This window comes from Odontesthes bonariensis, chromosome 19 (genome assembly GCF_027942865.1).
Source record: "Odontesthes bonariensis isolate fOdoBon6 chromosome 19, fOdoBon6.hap1, whole genome shotgun sequence".
Taxonomy (NCBI): domain Eukaryota; kingdom Metazoa; phylum Chordata; class Actinopteri; order Atheriniformes; family Atherinopsidae; genus Odontesthes; species Odontesthes bonariensis.
In genome coordinates, this window is record NC_134524.1 from 33,023,128 (window position 1) to 33,037,304 (window position 14,177).

General features: G+C 43.4%; 1 protein-coding gene across 3 annotated transcripts in view; it reads right to left on the reverse strand.

The window, feature by feature from the left end:
* mtmr1a (myotubularin related protein 1a) overlaps positions 1-14,177 on the reverse strand; it is a 54,475-nt gene that overhangs the window by 15,829 nt on the left and 24,469 nt on the right. The window contains exons 2-8 of one of the 3 annotated variants that reach the window (XM_075450951.1): positions 10,868-10,970; positions 7,953-7,976; positions 4,846-4,911; positions 2,670-2,757; positions 2,448-2,542; positions 2,224-2,334; positions 1,965-2,063 (exon numbers count right to left, since the gene is read on the reverse strand). In XM_075450951.1, coding sequence (XP_075307066.1) covers positions 1,965-2,063; positions 2,224-2,334; positions 2,448-2,542; positions 2,670-2,757; positions 4,846-4,911; positions 7,953-7,976; positions 10,868-10,970 — 586 coding nt within the window. Of the gene's footprint in view, positions 1-1,964; positions 2,064-2,223; positions 2,335-2,447; positions 2,543-2,669; positions 2,758-4,845; positions 4,915-7,952; positions 7,977-10,867; positions 10,971-14,177 lie in introns of all 3 variants that reach the window. The other 2 variants (XM_075450950.1, XM_075450952.1) reach the window with 2 other exon arrangements.

A 14,177-nucleotide genomic window follows, 5' to 3' on the forward strand; every position in this document is an offset into this window, starting at 1 on the left:
GTCACCTTCTGACATACTCTTAGAGTGTGGTTTAACCAAACTTCCCCGTTATTTCTAGGTGGCACATCAGACCCCTATCAGCAATTACTATCTGAAAAAGAATTCAGTCAGACCAGATTCCAGCTCCACCCATTTATTTTGCATTCATTTAACCCCACTGTGGGGTTACCCGTGGTGAATTAGACTTTGCGTTCTGCGCATGCTCGAGATTTTTTCCCGGGGTCGTGAACGTGAAGTCAAAGGAGACGATATAACTGTTGTCGTCGCCGTCAGAAAGAAAGAAACAACGCGATGGAGAATGCTCCGTTGTGCAGTTCATCACAGACCAAATCTTGCTCTTCGTTCGCCATCTTTCTCCAATGCCTGAGTTTGTTATTGTTGGTGGTGAAGAGGTCAACAGGAAGTGGCTCTATTAGCAATAGTTGGAATGGGTACAGCGCCACCTATCATACCGGGGTATGACACGCTTTGTGCCAATGATTCCATTCATTCAACGCCATGTATCCAAGGAGAATTACCCTTGCTCAAATTAGGAGCATAACCCAACTATAGCTATAATCCAATTAATCTCACCATGTAGACCCACTGAGTGTGAACAAAAGTGCCCGTGTGATGATTATCACATGTGGTTTTGACTTAGAAATGTCTGTTGTTATTCCATTACTGGAAAAAAATATTGAGTATCATAATATCATATATCGCCATTTAGACAAAAAATATGAATATATGATTTGTGGTCTATATCGCCCAGCCCTAATGTAATTTTTTCTCTGTGATTAGGATGATTTGCACATCACACATGAGTCATCTTACTGATGCACGCCTTCGTTCAATCCTGAGAATTTCCAAAGTTCAGAACCTAACAAAATGAAGAGATGCCCAGCATCTGGTTTGTAACAATGTGCATCAGAGCACATCAGAACATCTTTTTTCTGTTACCTGCGCTAATTACCAAGTGGAATGTTAGCAGCTGTATGTTTGAATTTTCCCTTTGGCTGTTTTGATGGCCTGGTTTTGAAGTGTTTTCATTAGATATGAGTGAGTAAAAAAAGTCCACCATGTTTTTCATGCAAGCAGCATCTGTTTCTCTCTGCCTGTCGGGCTGGGCTGCATGCACGGATATGACACACAGCGATAGACGGAAAAATAGCAAGAGTACTGACCCAAACAGTTTTACAGGAAGAACTCATTTACACTAACTAATGATTAAACTAACTTGGACTTGGACTAACTTATTCTTAATTATTCATGCAATAAAAATACATTTAATTTTGGGATTAAAAAAGTGTTATCAAATTATGAATGAAGTACTGTTCATTTCAACTAAGACCAGGTATTTATACAAGTCATGTACTGATGGCTGTGGAAACTCTAAAAATGAATAAAAACAAATGAAAAATAAGTTGTTTTAGGTTTATCAAGCACCACAGCATACTCATCACTATAATCCTGTCACGCCCATGGACTCTTGTTTTTAGTTTCATGTTTTAGGTCACGTTTTTGAGTTTGAGTCCATGTTTAGTTTTCGGTTCATGTCTTAGTTTTTCCTGCACCCTGGTAATTAGTTCATTCACTGCACCTGTTTATTCCCCTCCAGCTGCACCTTGTCCCCAATCACGCTCACTCCCTATTTAAGTTCTCAGTCCTTTTTGTTCCTTGTGAGATTATTACCCTTACCCATGATACCCCTACCTGGCCCCCCTGCCTGCCTGCCTGGCTAGCTAGCTAGCTAGCTATGTTCCACGTTTTTGCCAAGTTAAGTATTTATTTATCCGTGCCATGTTTAGTTCCTTATTTTGTCAGTTTGGTTTTTTGAATCCGGCTTAGCCGCGCCTTTTGTTGTTACTTTGTTTTTGGAAAATAAATCACCCTTTACCTTTGAAGTCCGCACCCGTGTCCTCCCTTCACCCTCAACCCACACCTGACAAATCCAATATTAAAGAAGACATCTGAATGAGACTTACCTGGTTGTGTGAAAGAGGGAAGGTATGTTTGGCCAAGACCTCTACCACATCTGGCTGGGTCTCCTCTGTCCTATAGGCAAACCTTAGATTCCTCATGTCCTGATCAAGTAAAGACATTAGAAAATATTAAGAATATGTCTAATCGTGGATAGGCATAATCTCAACCAATGGAATGTCCTGATTTGGATATCTGTGTTTGTTAATTTTGTCTGTGGTGGGGTGAAAGGAAGGTGGGAGTTGAAGGGGGTTAAGGGCATACCTTGCAGATCAGTTCCAATCCCTTTGTGTTCTCTCCCTGGTTGGGAAGACTGCTGATTGCCTCCAGTCTGCTGATGACTCCCAGGTTTACATCAACAATGAAGGGACACTCCTACACATACAGACATCAACACACCATTCAAAAGATTCATACTGAAGAGAAACAACGGGTGGACTGTCTCTACATTCCACCATTTATGGTTAAATAAAGCTGATGTGGCGTACCTTTTCCACACTGGTGAAGTACAGCTTGTAGTCTGTGACGGTGAGAGTCCCATTCACCAGACCACTAAATGGACAGATATACATCACATCCTTGACTGCATGTTAGGGCAGGCAATCACACACACACACACACACACACACACACACAAAAATGGAAATTAATGGTTTACTGTCAAGAAAGAAACAAAATATCCAGTAAGAAGATGATGAAGATGAAAATACCTGTAATCTGGATAGTCTCTCCTGGCAGAAGAGGCACCTGGTTATGTAACATTTTGACCTGTACCCGGTATCCGAGAGATGGATGGTTCTAAAAAGAACACAGACCAGTTAGTAACACTCAGGATGACCAATAGCTAGACATGAACCATGCACAACTAAGAGAATATGAATGAACATTCTGAGGATTAGGTGTTTATCTGCATACCTACATGCAAGACATTTTAAACCTGCACCACTGCTTCCTTCTCCATTCCACTTCCCACCCATTCAACCACAAATTCCTGACTCTGTTAGTGGCCATCAAAATGGAGATTTCTCTTCAATGGTAATGCTTACTTCCTCTATTGAAAGTGACAGTTGCAGCAAACTAATTGTAAATATGTTGGGATAGTCTTCAGAATGCAAAGATTTGAATCTTTCCTTCACAATAGTACGTAGTCTCAGGACAAAATATCAACCTAATCTTTGATGGCAACATAGTGTTTCAAATAACTTTCTAAAAAATGTAAAAACTACATCCACATATATCATTTTGAGAAATATGCTTATATCACACACTATTGAGATGATGACTGATGATCAAAAGAAAGTTCTGGATAGCTTAATTCCCTTCATTGTTTCACTCTATGTAAAACATTTTGAATGAAAATGAATGTGAAGATCATCATTGTTGTCGACAGCCTCTGGATTCTTTAAGAACTCAAAATAACTTAAATAACCTATACTGAGAGACATCACAATGGCTACCTTACGTAAGAAGACTTGATTCTTGCTGGACCGTGATCTTGAGAAAAGTCTTGGTGCCAGATTTGGAGCCATCCATTTGGGGCCCCAGCGGAACAGTTTGAACTCAATCACAGTCAGATACTGGTAACTTTTAGGTGTGTCTGCAGTCATCAGTTTCAGCTCCTGTACACTGAAAGGCCTACAAGTGGGTCTATGAAAGCATCCTCTACAGAAATGAGAGGGCCAATGGTTTCCCAAGAGAACTTTAACGCCTCACCACTTTTACCTTTAACCAATGCAGCTACTTTCTCTTCCCCAAAAAGAAAACCCATAAGATGTTCCCATGGAAATGTGGTTAATCGAATAAGGCTCCCTTCCTTTCATCGGCCCACGTTCCCATTGCAGGTGTTTTTACTGACAGACAGTGGACAGCACATGCACTCTAAACAGACGCACAGGGGTATTACACTCTGAGGCTCTGGTGAGATGTGGGTCTTAAACATCAGTGTGTGTGTGACTTTGTACCCAGAAATGTATTGTGACCACGCAGACCTGTGTGCTGAGCGCATTCTGCAGATGGAACAGAGGCTTCCATGCGGAAGCTAAACCAGGAACAAGCATGCTTGTCAAGCTGTCTGTGTACATGTCCACATCCATAAGTCCCATGCAGACTGAGAAGTGATTGGAATGAGATGCATTGTTCTCTGACAGCTGTCCAACACAACCAGCTTTATGCTGTTTAGCAGTTTTGCTGCAGTACTTCCTCTGTAGACTACATGGACAAGATTTCACTTCTCATTTTGGATCATCGTGCTTGCTCATTTTTCTAACTTCCAAGACATTTAATTAAAAAAACTGACTGCTCATGTGATGCCTCATATAAAACACTGCATTAACTGCCCGTTGACAGCAGTACAATTACAGTCTGTACCACAGCAATGGATGTAAGGTCTTGGGGGAGCACATTTTGATGTGATGCACTGTTTCTTGTGTAACTGCATCATAAAAACTGTGATACTGACTGACTTTATTTGGACATCTTAATTTTATGATTTCTTCACATTTTACAGAGTAAATATTCATGTTTTTCTCCCCAAATTTCATGTGAGTAAAATTGTGTTTTAAAAAAATGTTCATATTGGAATATTAATCTTTCACACTGTTAATGTTTATGCTCAAAACATAAATGGAAAAATGTATGCCATCATGGTGATGGTCAAAGAAAGGGTTTCAAAAAGAGCAGATGCTGTGTGCATGCTCCAAACACACAGCATCTTACCAAAAGTAACATCTTTCATAAGACACTCATTCTCTGAGAAACTCCAGACAGACCGGTTACATGACGTATCTGATGACAGCCCAATAACAGTGGACATGAGAGAGACAGGCTTGGACAGGAAAGAGCCAAAAGGAGGCAAACATAATGAGCAACAGATATGGAGTGACTTGCCAAAGCACTGGAAGGATGCTCAGGATCACTTTCTCCATGGTTAAAAGGTTCATCATCTAATAAATCCTGCTGCATCGGAAAGCCAGTGTGGGAAAGTGACAGAAAAAGAGAAGGAAAGAGAGATTATGCAGTAAACAGACATTGTTGCCACTAACAACTACAATGTTGAGTTGCAAGAAGGGATGAGATCAGTCCATATCTTTATGATGAATCTTTTTAAACTCTAGCTTTTCTAAGGGATCTTATATACCAAACCAACATAAAGAACCAGAGGCAGCAAGAGGCTCCATGCTGTCTCTTACTGTCGCTGGCCTCTGAACAAACAAGCGAGCACTTTAACGCGCCACAAAGACAACTTCCAGCTGTCACCAAGGACTTCAATCTGTGGCTGCAAAGCTTTTCAGAGCAAGCGAGTGTTACACAGCAAGAGAAACACAAGAGCTGACAGATAGAAAAACATTTCTAAAAGAAAGAAGGGTGTGTTTTTCTGTAATGTCAAACAGAGATGGTCTTACATGAGTCATGATTTTCATTTCTTTTTGCACTCAACAAAGCCCCGTCTTTGTGAAAGTGATGACAAATGAGAGGAGATTGCGTGTGACATGCCAAGCTAATCGTTAGCGTCCGGTCGTCACTGCTATCGACCTTTTCCTGCACACATTCATAATGCTGAACGGCCAATCCATTTAATTAGATTGAGTTTTATTCATGTAGTGCCACAGGCCCAGGCTCACTGCAGATGGGATGCAGATTCTACAAGATGAAGTGGCAAAATAAAGGAACAAATAAAAGAAAAGAGTCCGACAACAGTGATGGGGCGCGTACACCAAAAAGACAAGGAAGACAGACACTGGCCGACGCTGCAGGTGGTGGACTGTCAGCCTGCTGTAAGAGAGCCCCAACAGTACAATGTCAGCATGAGTGATCCTGATCAATGCCAGTCTTCCCTGTAACCAAGGTAACATCAGAATCTTTGAATATTGGAAAAAGAAAAAAAAGAACAGTTTTGCCACTCATATTGCAAACCTCCAAAGAAAGTCTGTCGCATTCACTGTAATTCAGTGAGTGATGAGTGATCATACAGGAGTTTGATTTGATTCTAACTTAAGCCTTTTGGTTATTTGTAGACATTTCAGTTCATTTTCCAGAAAAAATTTCTACTCTATCACATGAGACTGTCTGTCTGTTAGCTTAAGATATTTCTTAATATGTCAGGACGAGTTGACACTAAGCGCAGGGCTATTTTCTTTCTCTGTGTGGGAGCTTAAACAAAAGCTGCCTCCTTAAGCAGAGGCAACTATGCAAAGTGAGAAGATGAGAGTTTCCTCCAAATCAGCAAATCATCTGTGGAAGATGGAGCAAGGCCTAAGGATTGTTAAAAACAGACAGGCAGACGGTTACATGCCCAGCTGAGCTAAGGTAACAGCCCCACTTGCTCATCCAACTGCACCAGCAGCCTTGTCCCAGTATATGTGCACAGGAGCAGAAAAGAGTTACTGATGGAAGTCAGTCCGACACCACCACGCTGTGAACTGTGAAAAACATTGAATCCCATCTGCCCCTTTTAACTTTATCTGTGGGAGATCATGGTTCATGCAAATGTTACGGAACACAAACGACTGAACTGGGATACTTTCCTATGATGCTTCAGTTAGAAATGAAAGGTTTTGTTGGAGAAAAGTGACTGGAAAAGTCTGGAAAAGCTTTCGGCAACCACAAGATGACAGTCTTAATGGGCTGCTTGAGAGTAGCCAATGAGAGCAGCGTTATCGGGAACTTGGCTGTATTAATATACATTTGTAAGTGGGCAAAAAGATCCATCTATGGAGCATGTGCAGAGTGCCTTGGCCCATTTTAGTATAGTTTAGCATGTACATGCAGCTCACACATTTACATGCATTTCAAAAGTATGGTTTAGGTCAGACTAACGCAATTCTTCTTTGGGATGAAATTCAAGGTCTTCTAGGAAAAGGAGGTGAATATCAGGCCTCTTTGTGCTTCAGGCTTCACATATCCCATGTCCACCTTTCACTACTCTACAAACTGCACAGTGGAGGTCATATCAAGTCAAGTCAAATGGATTTATAAAGCATATCCAAAAACAACTTCCCATTGACTTAAGTCACGTACATTAAAAAGCCTTTCGTGTTTTTTTACACATGACTTAAAACAGGAAACCTTCTGAACATCCAGGGCTCATTGGTTACATCATTTTGTTGCTACAAACCCCAATTCCAATGAAGTTAGTACAAAATGCAAATAAAAATAAAAACGCTTCTGATTTGAAAATCCTTTTCAACCTATACTCAACTGAATACACTACAAAGCCACAATACTTGATGTTCAAACTTTATTGATTTTTGCAAATACTGACTCATTTTGAATTTGATACCTGTAATATGTTCCAAAAAAGCTTGGACAGGGGCAGCAAAGTACTGGGAAAGTGGAAAAATGCTCAAAAAAAACCCTGTTTGGAACATCCCACAAGAGAACAGGTTCATTGGAAACAGGTGAATGCCATGATTGGGTATAAAAGGAGCATCCCCCAAAGTCTGAGCTGTTCACGAGCAAGAATATGCTGAGGTTCCACTTACATGAGCAATACACACACACACAAACACATATATGGACATATAGATATTGGTTAAAAACATTCCCATAAAGAGAAAGGTTACATGTAAGCTATAAGAATTTACCCAGCTGGTAGAATCCACAGCCAAGTTGCACCTTCAATTTTTCCCATGCATGTTTTCAATTTAATGCATGTTTTGCCCAGTAAGGCACTATGGTTGCACATCACATCTTACGCATGTGGTGCCAGTACTATTCTTTATAAGTCTGATCTCGTTATGAGATCCGATTTCATACTTATTTTAAAATGAGAGTACAGAACTAAGAAAAAAACAGATTAAGGGTAGGAAACGCTGAGCAGAAACCTTCTGACAGGAAGCACAATTAGCTTTTGCCTTCAGAGGTTACTGACACACACCACAGCCACACCATCACTTCATTTTTACTCCACACAAAATAGATAAACACAATACAAATAAGCTCATTTGTATCTGCAGGCTTAAAAATACATTTTTTAATCACACAATAACTCTTACCGTGGGATTCCACCTCTTGGATGCCTGGAAGTTAAGCACGCGCACACACACACACACACACACACACACACACACACACACAGAACACATGTAATTCAACTGAAAAGGAAATCACCACATCCACACTTTAACAAATAATCACACACAGGGAAGTCACAAGGGATTTCCATCATCCTAAAACCTTTGTTGGTTTTTAAGCAGATTAAAGATTCAATTTAAATGTCAGCAAATGTTTTTCAGTGCCTTTTTTTGCCCTCGATCAACTGTGATTTGAAAGTTAATTCCCGTAGAGTATCAGACGGGGTTTTTGGTGCAGACTGCATGAACTCTCTCAGGGGTGCGTCAGGGTCATCCTTCCTGTTTTCTGGAACTTCAGGAAAGTCACAGCTGCCTCGTATGCTTCTCATTCAGATGTCAAGAGTTGGAGCTGGCTTTTCTTGTTGGATTATTGCAGCGGTACGGTGCACCTATTTTCCAGCCATCATGGAGTATGTGGAGCCACATCTAAAGCTTCTCTTATTCTGTGAATTACATTCAGTGTGTGCTGAAAGTGGATTCGGAGTTTCTTCTAAGCGCATGCACGTGACCTGCCTGTGTCCAGCTTTCACTGGTTACTACGAGTATCTTCTCTTGATGGGTTGGTTAGGTTCACACGCAAGATTTGGGTCACTAATTTTGGACTGCCTGCCTGTTGCAAATAAGCAGATGACATGTGACAATGTGCAAATACTGATTTGTGGGTCAACTAAATATAGAAAAGTTGCCTTACATGTGATTCCTGCTTCACCCAATTAAACCCCTTTTTATACACTGCTCCAAAAAATAAAGGGAACACTAAAATAACTTCCTAGACCTCAATGAATGAAATATTCCAGATGAAAATCGTTCTTCATTACATAGTGGAATGCGTTGAGAACAAAATAACATAAAAATGATCAATGTGAATCAAAATCATTCTCATGGAGGTCTGGATTTGGAATCATTCTCAAAATAAAATTACAGGCTGATCCAGCTTCAGTGGAAATGAGGCTCAGCAGAGTCTGTGGCCTGTAGGACCTCCCTGCAACGCCTGGGCTCCTGATGATGTTCTCCTGAGGGATCTCCTCCCAGACCTGGACTAAAGCATCAGTCAGCTCCTGGACAGTCTGTGGTGGATGGAACCAGACACCATGTCCCAGATGTGATGGACTGGATTCAGGTCTGGGGAACGGGCAGGATTCAGGTCTGGGGAACGGGCAGGATTCAGGTCTGGGGAACGGGCAGGATTCAGGTCTGGGGAGCGGGCAGGATTCAGGTCTGGGGAGCGGGCAGGATTCAGGTCTGGGGAGCGGGCAGGATTCAGGTCTGGGGAGCGGGCAGGATTCAGGTCTGGGGAGCGGGCAGGATTCAGGTCTGGGGAGCGGGCAGGATTCAGGTCTGGGGAACGGGCAGGATTCAGGTCTGGGGAACGGGCAGGATTCAGGTCTGGGGAACGGGCTGGTCCACAGCATCAATGCTTCATCATGCAGGAGCTGCTGACTCACTTCAGCCACATGAGGCCGAGCGTTGTCATGCATCAGAAGGAGCCCAGGGCCCACTGCACCAGCATGTGGTCTCACACTGGCTCTGAGGGTCTCATCCCGGTACCTAATGGCAGTCAGGCTACCTCTGGCTGGCACATGGGGGGCTGTGCGGCCCTCCAAAGAAATGCCTCCCCTCACTATTACTGACCCACTGCCAAACCGGACCTGCTGGAGGAGGCTGCAGGCAGCAGAACCTTCTCCACGGCGTCCGCCGCGTCCGCCACATCCGCCACATCTGCCACGTCCGTCACATCCGTCACGTGTCACATCTGCCACGTCCGTCACGTGTGCCACACCTGTCTCCTGGGGTACCGGCCTGTCTCCCGGGGTACCGGCCTGTCTCCCGGGGTACCGGCCTGTCTCCCGGGGTACCGGCCTGTCTCCCGGGGTACCGGCCTGTCTCCCGGCCCGTCTCCTGGGGTCCCGGCCCGTCTCCTGGGGTACCGGCTTGTCTCCTGGTGTGCCGGCCTGTCTCCTGGTGTCCCGGCCTGTCTCCTGGTATGCTGGCCTGTCTCCTGGGGTCCCGGCCTGTCTCCTGGTGTCCCGGCCTGTCTCCTGGTATGCTGGCATGTCTCCTGGGGTCCCGGCATGTCTCCTGGTATGCTGACCTGTCTCCTGGTGTCCCGGCCTGTCTCCTGGTATGCTGGCCTGTCTCCTGGGGTACCGGCCTGTCTCCTGGGGTCCCGGCCTGTCTCCTGGTATCTCCTCCATGCTCTGCACACTGTGCTGAGAGACACAGCAAACCTTCTTGCCACAGCTCACATTGATGTGCCTTCCTGGATGAGCTGCTCTACCTGAGCACCTTCTGTGGGTTGCAGACACCGCCTCATGCTACCTCTGGGGGTGAGAGCACTGACAAAATGCAAAGTGACCAAAACATCAGCCAGAAAGGGTGAGAACAGAGAAATGCTCTGTGGTCACCCCCTGCAGAACCACTCCTTTACAGGGGTGGTCTTACTAACTGCCTCTCATTCCCACCTGTTGTCTGTTCCCTTTGCACAACAGTTACATTGTGTTGTTTAGGTGTTCCCTTTATTTTTTGGAGCAGTCCTACTTTTTAAAGTCTGCAGACATGTGAGAACTATGGTAGCAAAAAGCGAGCCACTGGAGCGGACCGATAGAAGCGGGGAGATCCCATACAGTCACTCATCTGATGGATAACAGCTATAATAACGGCACCACTTCCACAAACTTTACATTTATCACGAACACACTCAGTTTCAATTATATTATAAGGGCATTACCTTACCATCAAGTCACATCTTCTCCAGCAAAGTAGTTCCAAAAGAAAAGTTAATGAGAACTCTAAGAGTCACCTGTGTGTGTGTGTGTGTGTGCTGGTCTGATAATCACCTTGATGTCCCGGTTCACAACATCCGGTTGGACAGACCTTATCTGACAGGAGATGGTGGCTGCTATCAGCTGTTTACACCACTCTACATGAGAACCTGTGGGACTGAAGAAAAGGATAAAAAATAATAAAATAAAGTGCTCAGACCAAAATTACAACTTTTTTTTTAACATGTATCTCAACCCTTTCACAAGTTTTCCTGAACATTAAAACTTTCTGGCATCTCAAATGGTGTACAATCCCTGTAAACCAAGAAATAACGAAATTCACCAAAACAATAACACTTTTTTTTTTTACCAATTGCTTCAACCGCTTTTTATACATGAAACTCAACTCTTTTACACGTTTTTAGAATAAAAATCATTTCAACTTTCTGGCATCTGAAAGGATATGCATTGCAATCTTTGTCACCCAAGAGATGAGAATGACAGATCGGTTTTATCTGACGTCCTAATAAAAGCTGTGACATGCTCAAATGATATGTCTTTACTGGTCACTGTTCATTGATGAAGAAATAGAAGATAACAGCTTCTACAGCTTCCTCTCAGCTTGGGCCCCACACCAACTCCACAGTCGGGCAGAGAAGATTAATCAGGGGAGACGCAATGATAGCAAAGCTGCAGCAGAATGCTGCGTAATAACCTGCTACACTCAGAAAACACTGGTTGTGTGAGCTGGGTGAACGATTATAGCACTCATCTGAGCTGAGAGATGAAATGAAGTGAAATTAAATTGAATTAAATGAAAAAAATACTTTATTTATACCAAAGAGAAATGATGTAGTTGCTGTAAAAATCTTTTTTTAATTAATCATGAGAAGCTTTTATTATGAAAACTTATTACTGCTGGCAGGAAGGATCTCCTAGATCTCTCTCTAATAATGAAGATCTAAAGATCTTTATCAGCAACTCCAGTGGAGCTTTATCCTCAAAGCCTGCCCACAGAAAACAGCACGATATATTCTGATTGTTAAAGGCGTTTCTGCAGACTGTTTGCAGGCAGATGTTGAGGTGCAGCGTAAAAACTGAGGGAAAGTATACATTCTCTCCTTCTGTGAGTGTCAGTTTCGATTCAGTTCAAACTTCAAAGGGTAGGTGTTGTATAGTTGTTGTCACGCGCTTATCTTAAAACACTGTGTACAGCTGTTGTTCATACCTTGGTCAAGATGGATGAAGATGTTCAAGATGGAGGCAAGCAGGTAAGTAGCAGGCAGGCAGCGGGAGAGAGGCAATGGCTGGCAAGCAAGCGGTGATGGGTAATGGCAGGCAGGCAGATAGGCAAGGAGAAGGGAGCAATGGCAGGCAGACAAGCAGGTGGCACACAGTGAAGCAATCCAAATTGTTTGTTATCCAAAGTAAAGCTAAATAATCCAAGTATAAAGGCTCAACATAAAGGATTCCAATAAGTAAACTAACGTATATGTTTTCTAAGTTCAAATGTTCAAGCTTAAAGTGGTTCAAGCGGTTAGAGCGGTAAAAAACTATATCACTACAACTTTCCTTTGTCTTTGTCTAACTGAGACTGACTACCAAGTGAGAGGCAGCCATCTTTACCTGGTCAGGTGACCAAAGGCTGTGTCAAAATAAAAGTCAATGGCCCAAGGCCAGCAAATCTTAACCAAACTAAGAATATTAACTAAGGAGACCAAATTGGCTCCAACATATCCGGCCCCTTATAGCTACCACGTGTGCTATAACAACATATTTACAATGGGGCCAATTACCAATAAACTCAATTTCTAAATTCTAACTGTTCCAATTATACTATGTGTGCAAGAATCAGTGTACGAATGCGGTGCAAATGGATGCACGTGCGCATGTCATGAGTCTTTGTTCAATGTTGGTTGTTGGTTCCTTAACCAACAGGTAGATCTTGCTGATGGGCCTTAGGAGCTCGTTGGTTTTAGTTTGCAATTTCACAGACCGAACAAGGCCCTTGGAATCAGCTATGGTTTCGATGACTCTTCCCATCACCCATGAGCCTCGTGGTGCTGTAGGATCAGCGATCACTACGATGTCTCCCACATAGAAGTTGGGCCTGATGCGGGACCATTTGGATTGTTCTTGCATGAGTGGAACATATTCCTGTATCCACCGTGTCCAGAAAAGATCTGCGATATATTGTATCTGTCGCCACCGCCTTCTGGCATACAGGTCTTCCTGTTTAAATGTTCCTGGTGGAAGCACGGGTTGGACCTTAAGTTGCAGTAGGTGATTAGGCGTCAATGGTTCCAAGTCATTGGGGTCATTGGAAACGGTTGTCAAAGGACGGCTGTTTAAGATGGATTCAACCTCGCACATCACTGTGACTAGACCTTCATCATCCAAAGACTGCTGGTTTGTGATGGAGGATAAAACCTTTTTCACTATTCTTATTATGCGCCTCCAGATGCCTCCATGGTGGGCACCGGCTGGAGGATTGAATGTCCACTTGACACCTTTCTGGGTGAGGCTGTGCTCAATTTGATCCATGTTCCAATGTTTCAGTGCATCACGTAGCTCCTTTTCAGTCGAAATTAAATTAGTTCCATTATCTGACCTTAATTCCTTGACTTGGCCTCTTCTGGATATGAAGCGTCTGAACGCATTAACGCAGGAGTCTGTATCCATCGAGTGTGCTACTTCCAAATGAACTGCTCTGGTAGTCAGGCAAGTAAATAGCAAACCGTAACGCTTCACCATGCCACGCCCTCTTCTCACCTCTATTGGTCCAAAGTAATCCACTCCAACATGTGAGAATGGAGGGAGGTCAGGTGTCAAACGATCAACTGGCAGATCGGCCATTTTTTGTTCACCTGCACGTGCATAGTTCCGCCTGCAGGGGACACAATTGTTCACGATTTCCCTTGCAAAAGCATTTGCACAAGGAATCCAATATTTTTTCCTTAAGCTTGCCAAGATGTGATTTCTGCCACAATGACCAACTTGCTTATGGATGTGTTGAAGCAGAAGCTCTGAAACAAAATCCCTCTTAGGCAGGATGGCGGGATGTTTCTGCTCCTCTGGCATAGCCATCCTGCTCAGGCGGCCACCAACCCTCAATACACCACGGTCAAGTACAGGGTCCAGTTTGAAGATGGAGCTTTTCCGGCTAACATTCCTTCCATTGCGCAGGCATTCCATCTCCTGAGGAAATCCTTGATTTTGGCAGAATTTCACAATGGCTTCTTCTGCCTCTTCTAGGTCTTGAACAGAAAGTGCCATGGGGCCAGCCTCAACTCCTTTTAAGGCTCCCTTTCTTTTGAGAATGCGTTGGGTAAGTATATTCTTCAGCTTCAAGAACCAGGCAACAGCTCTTCTGAGCTTATTCCAG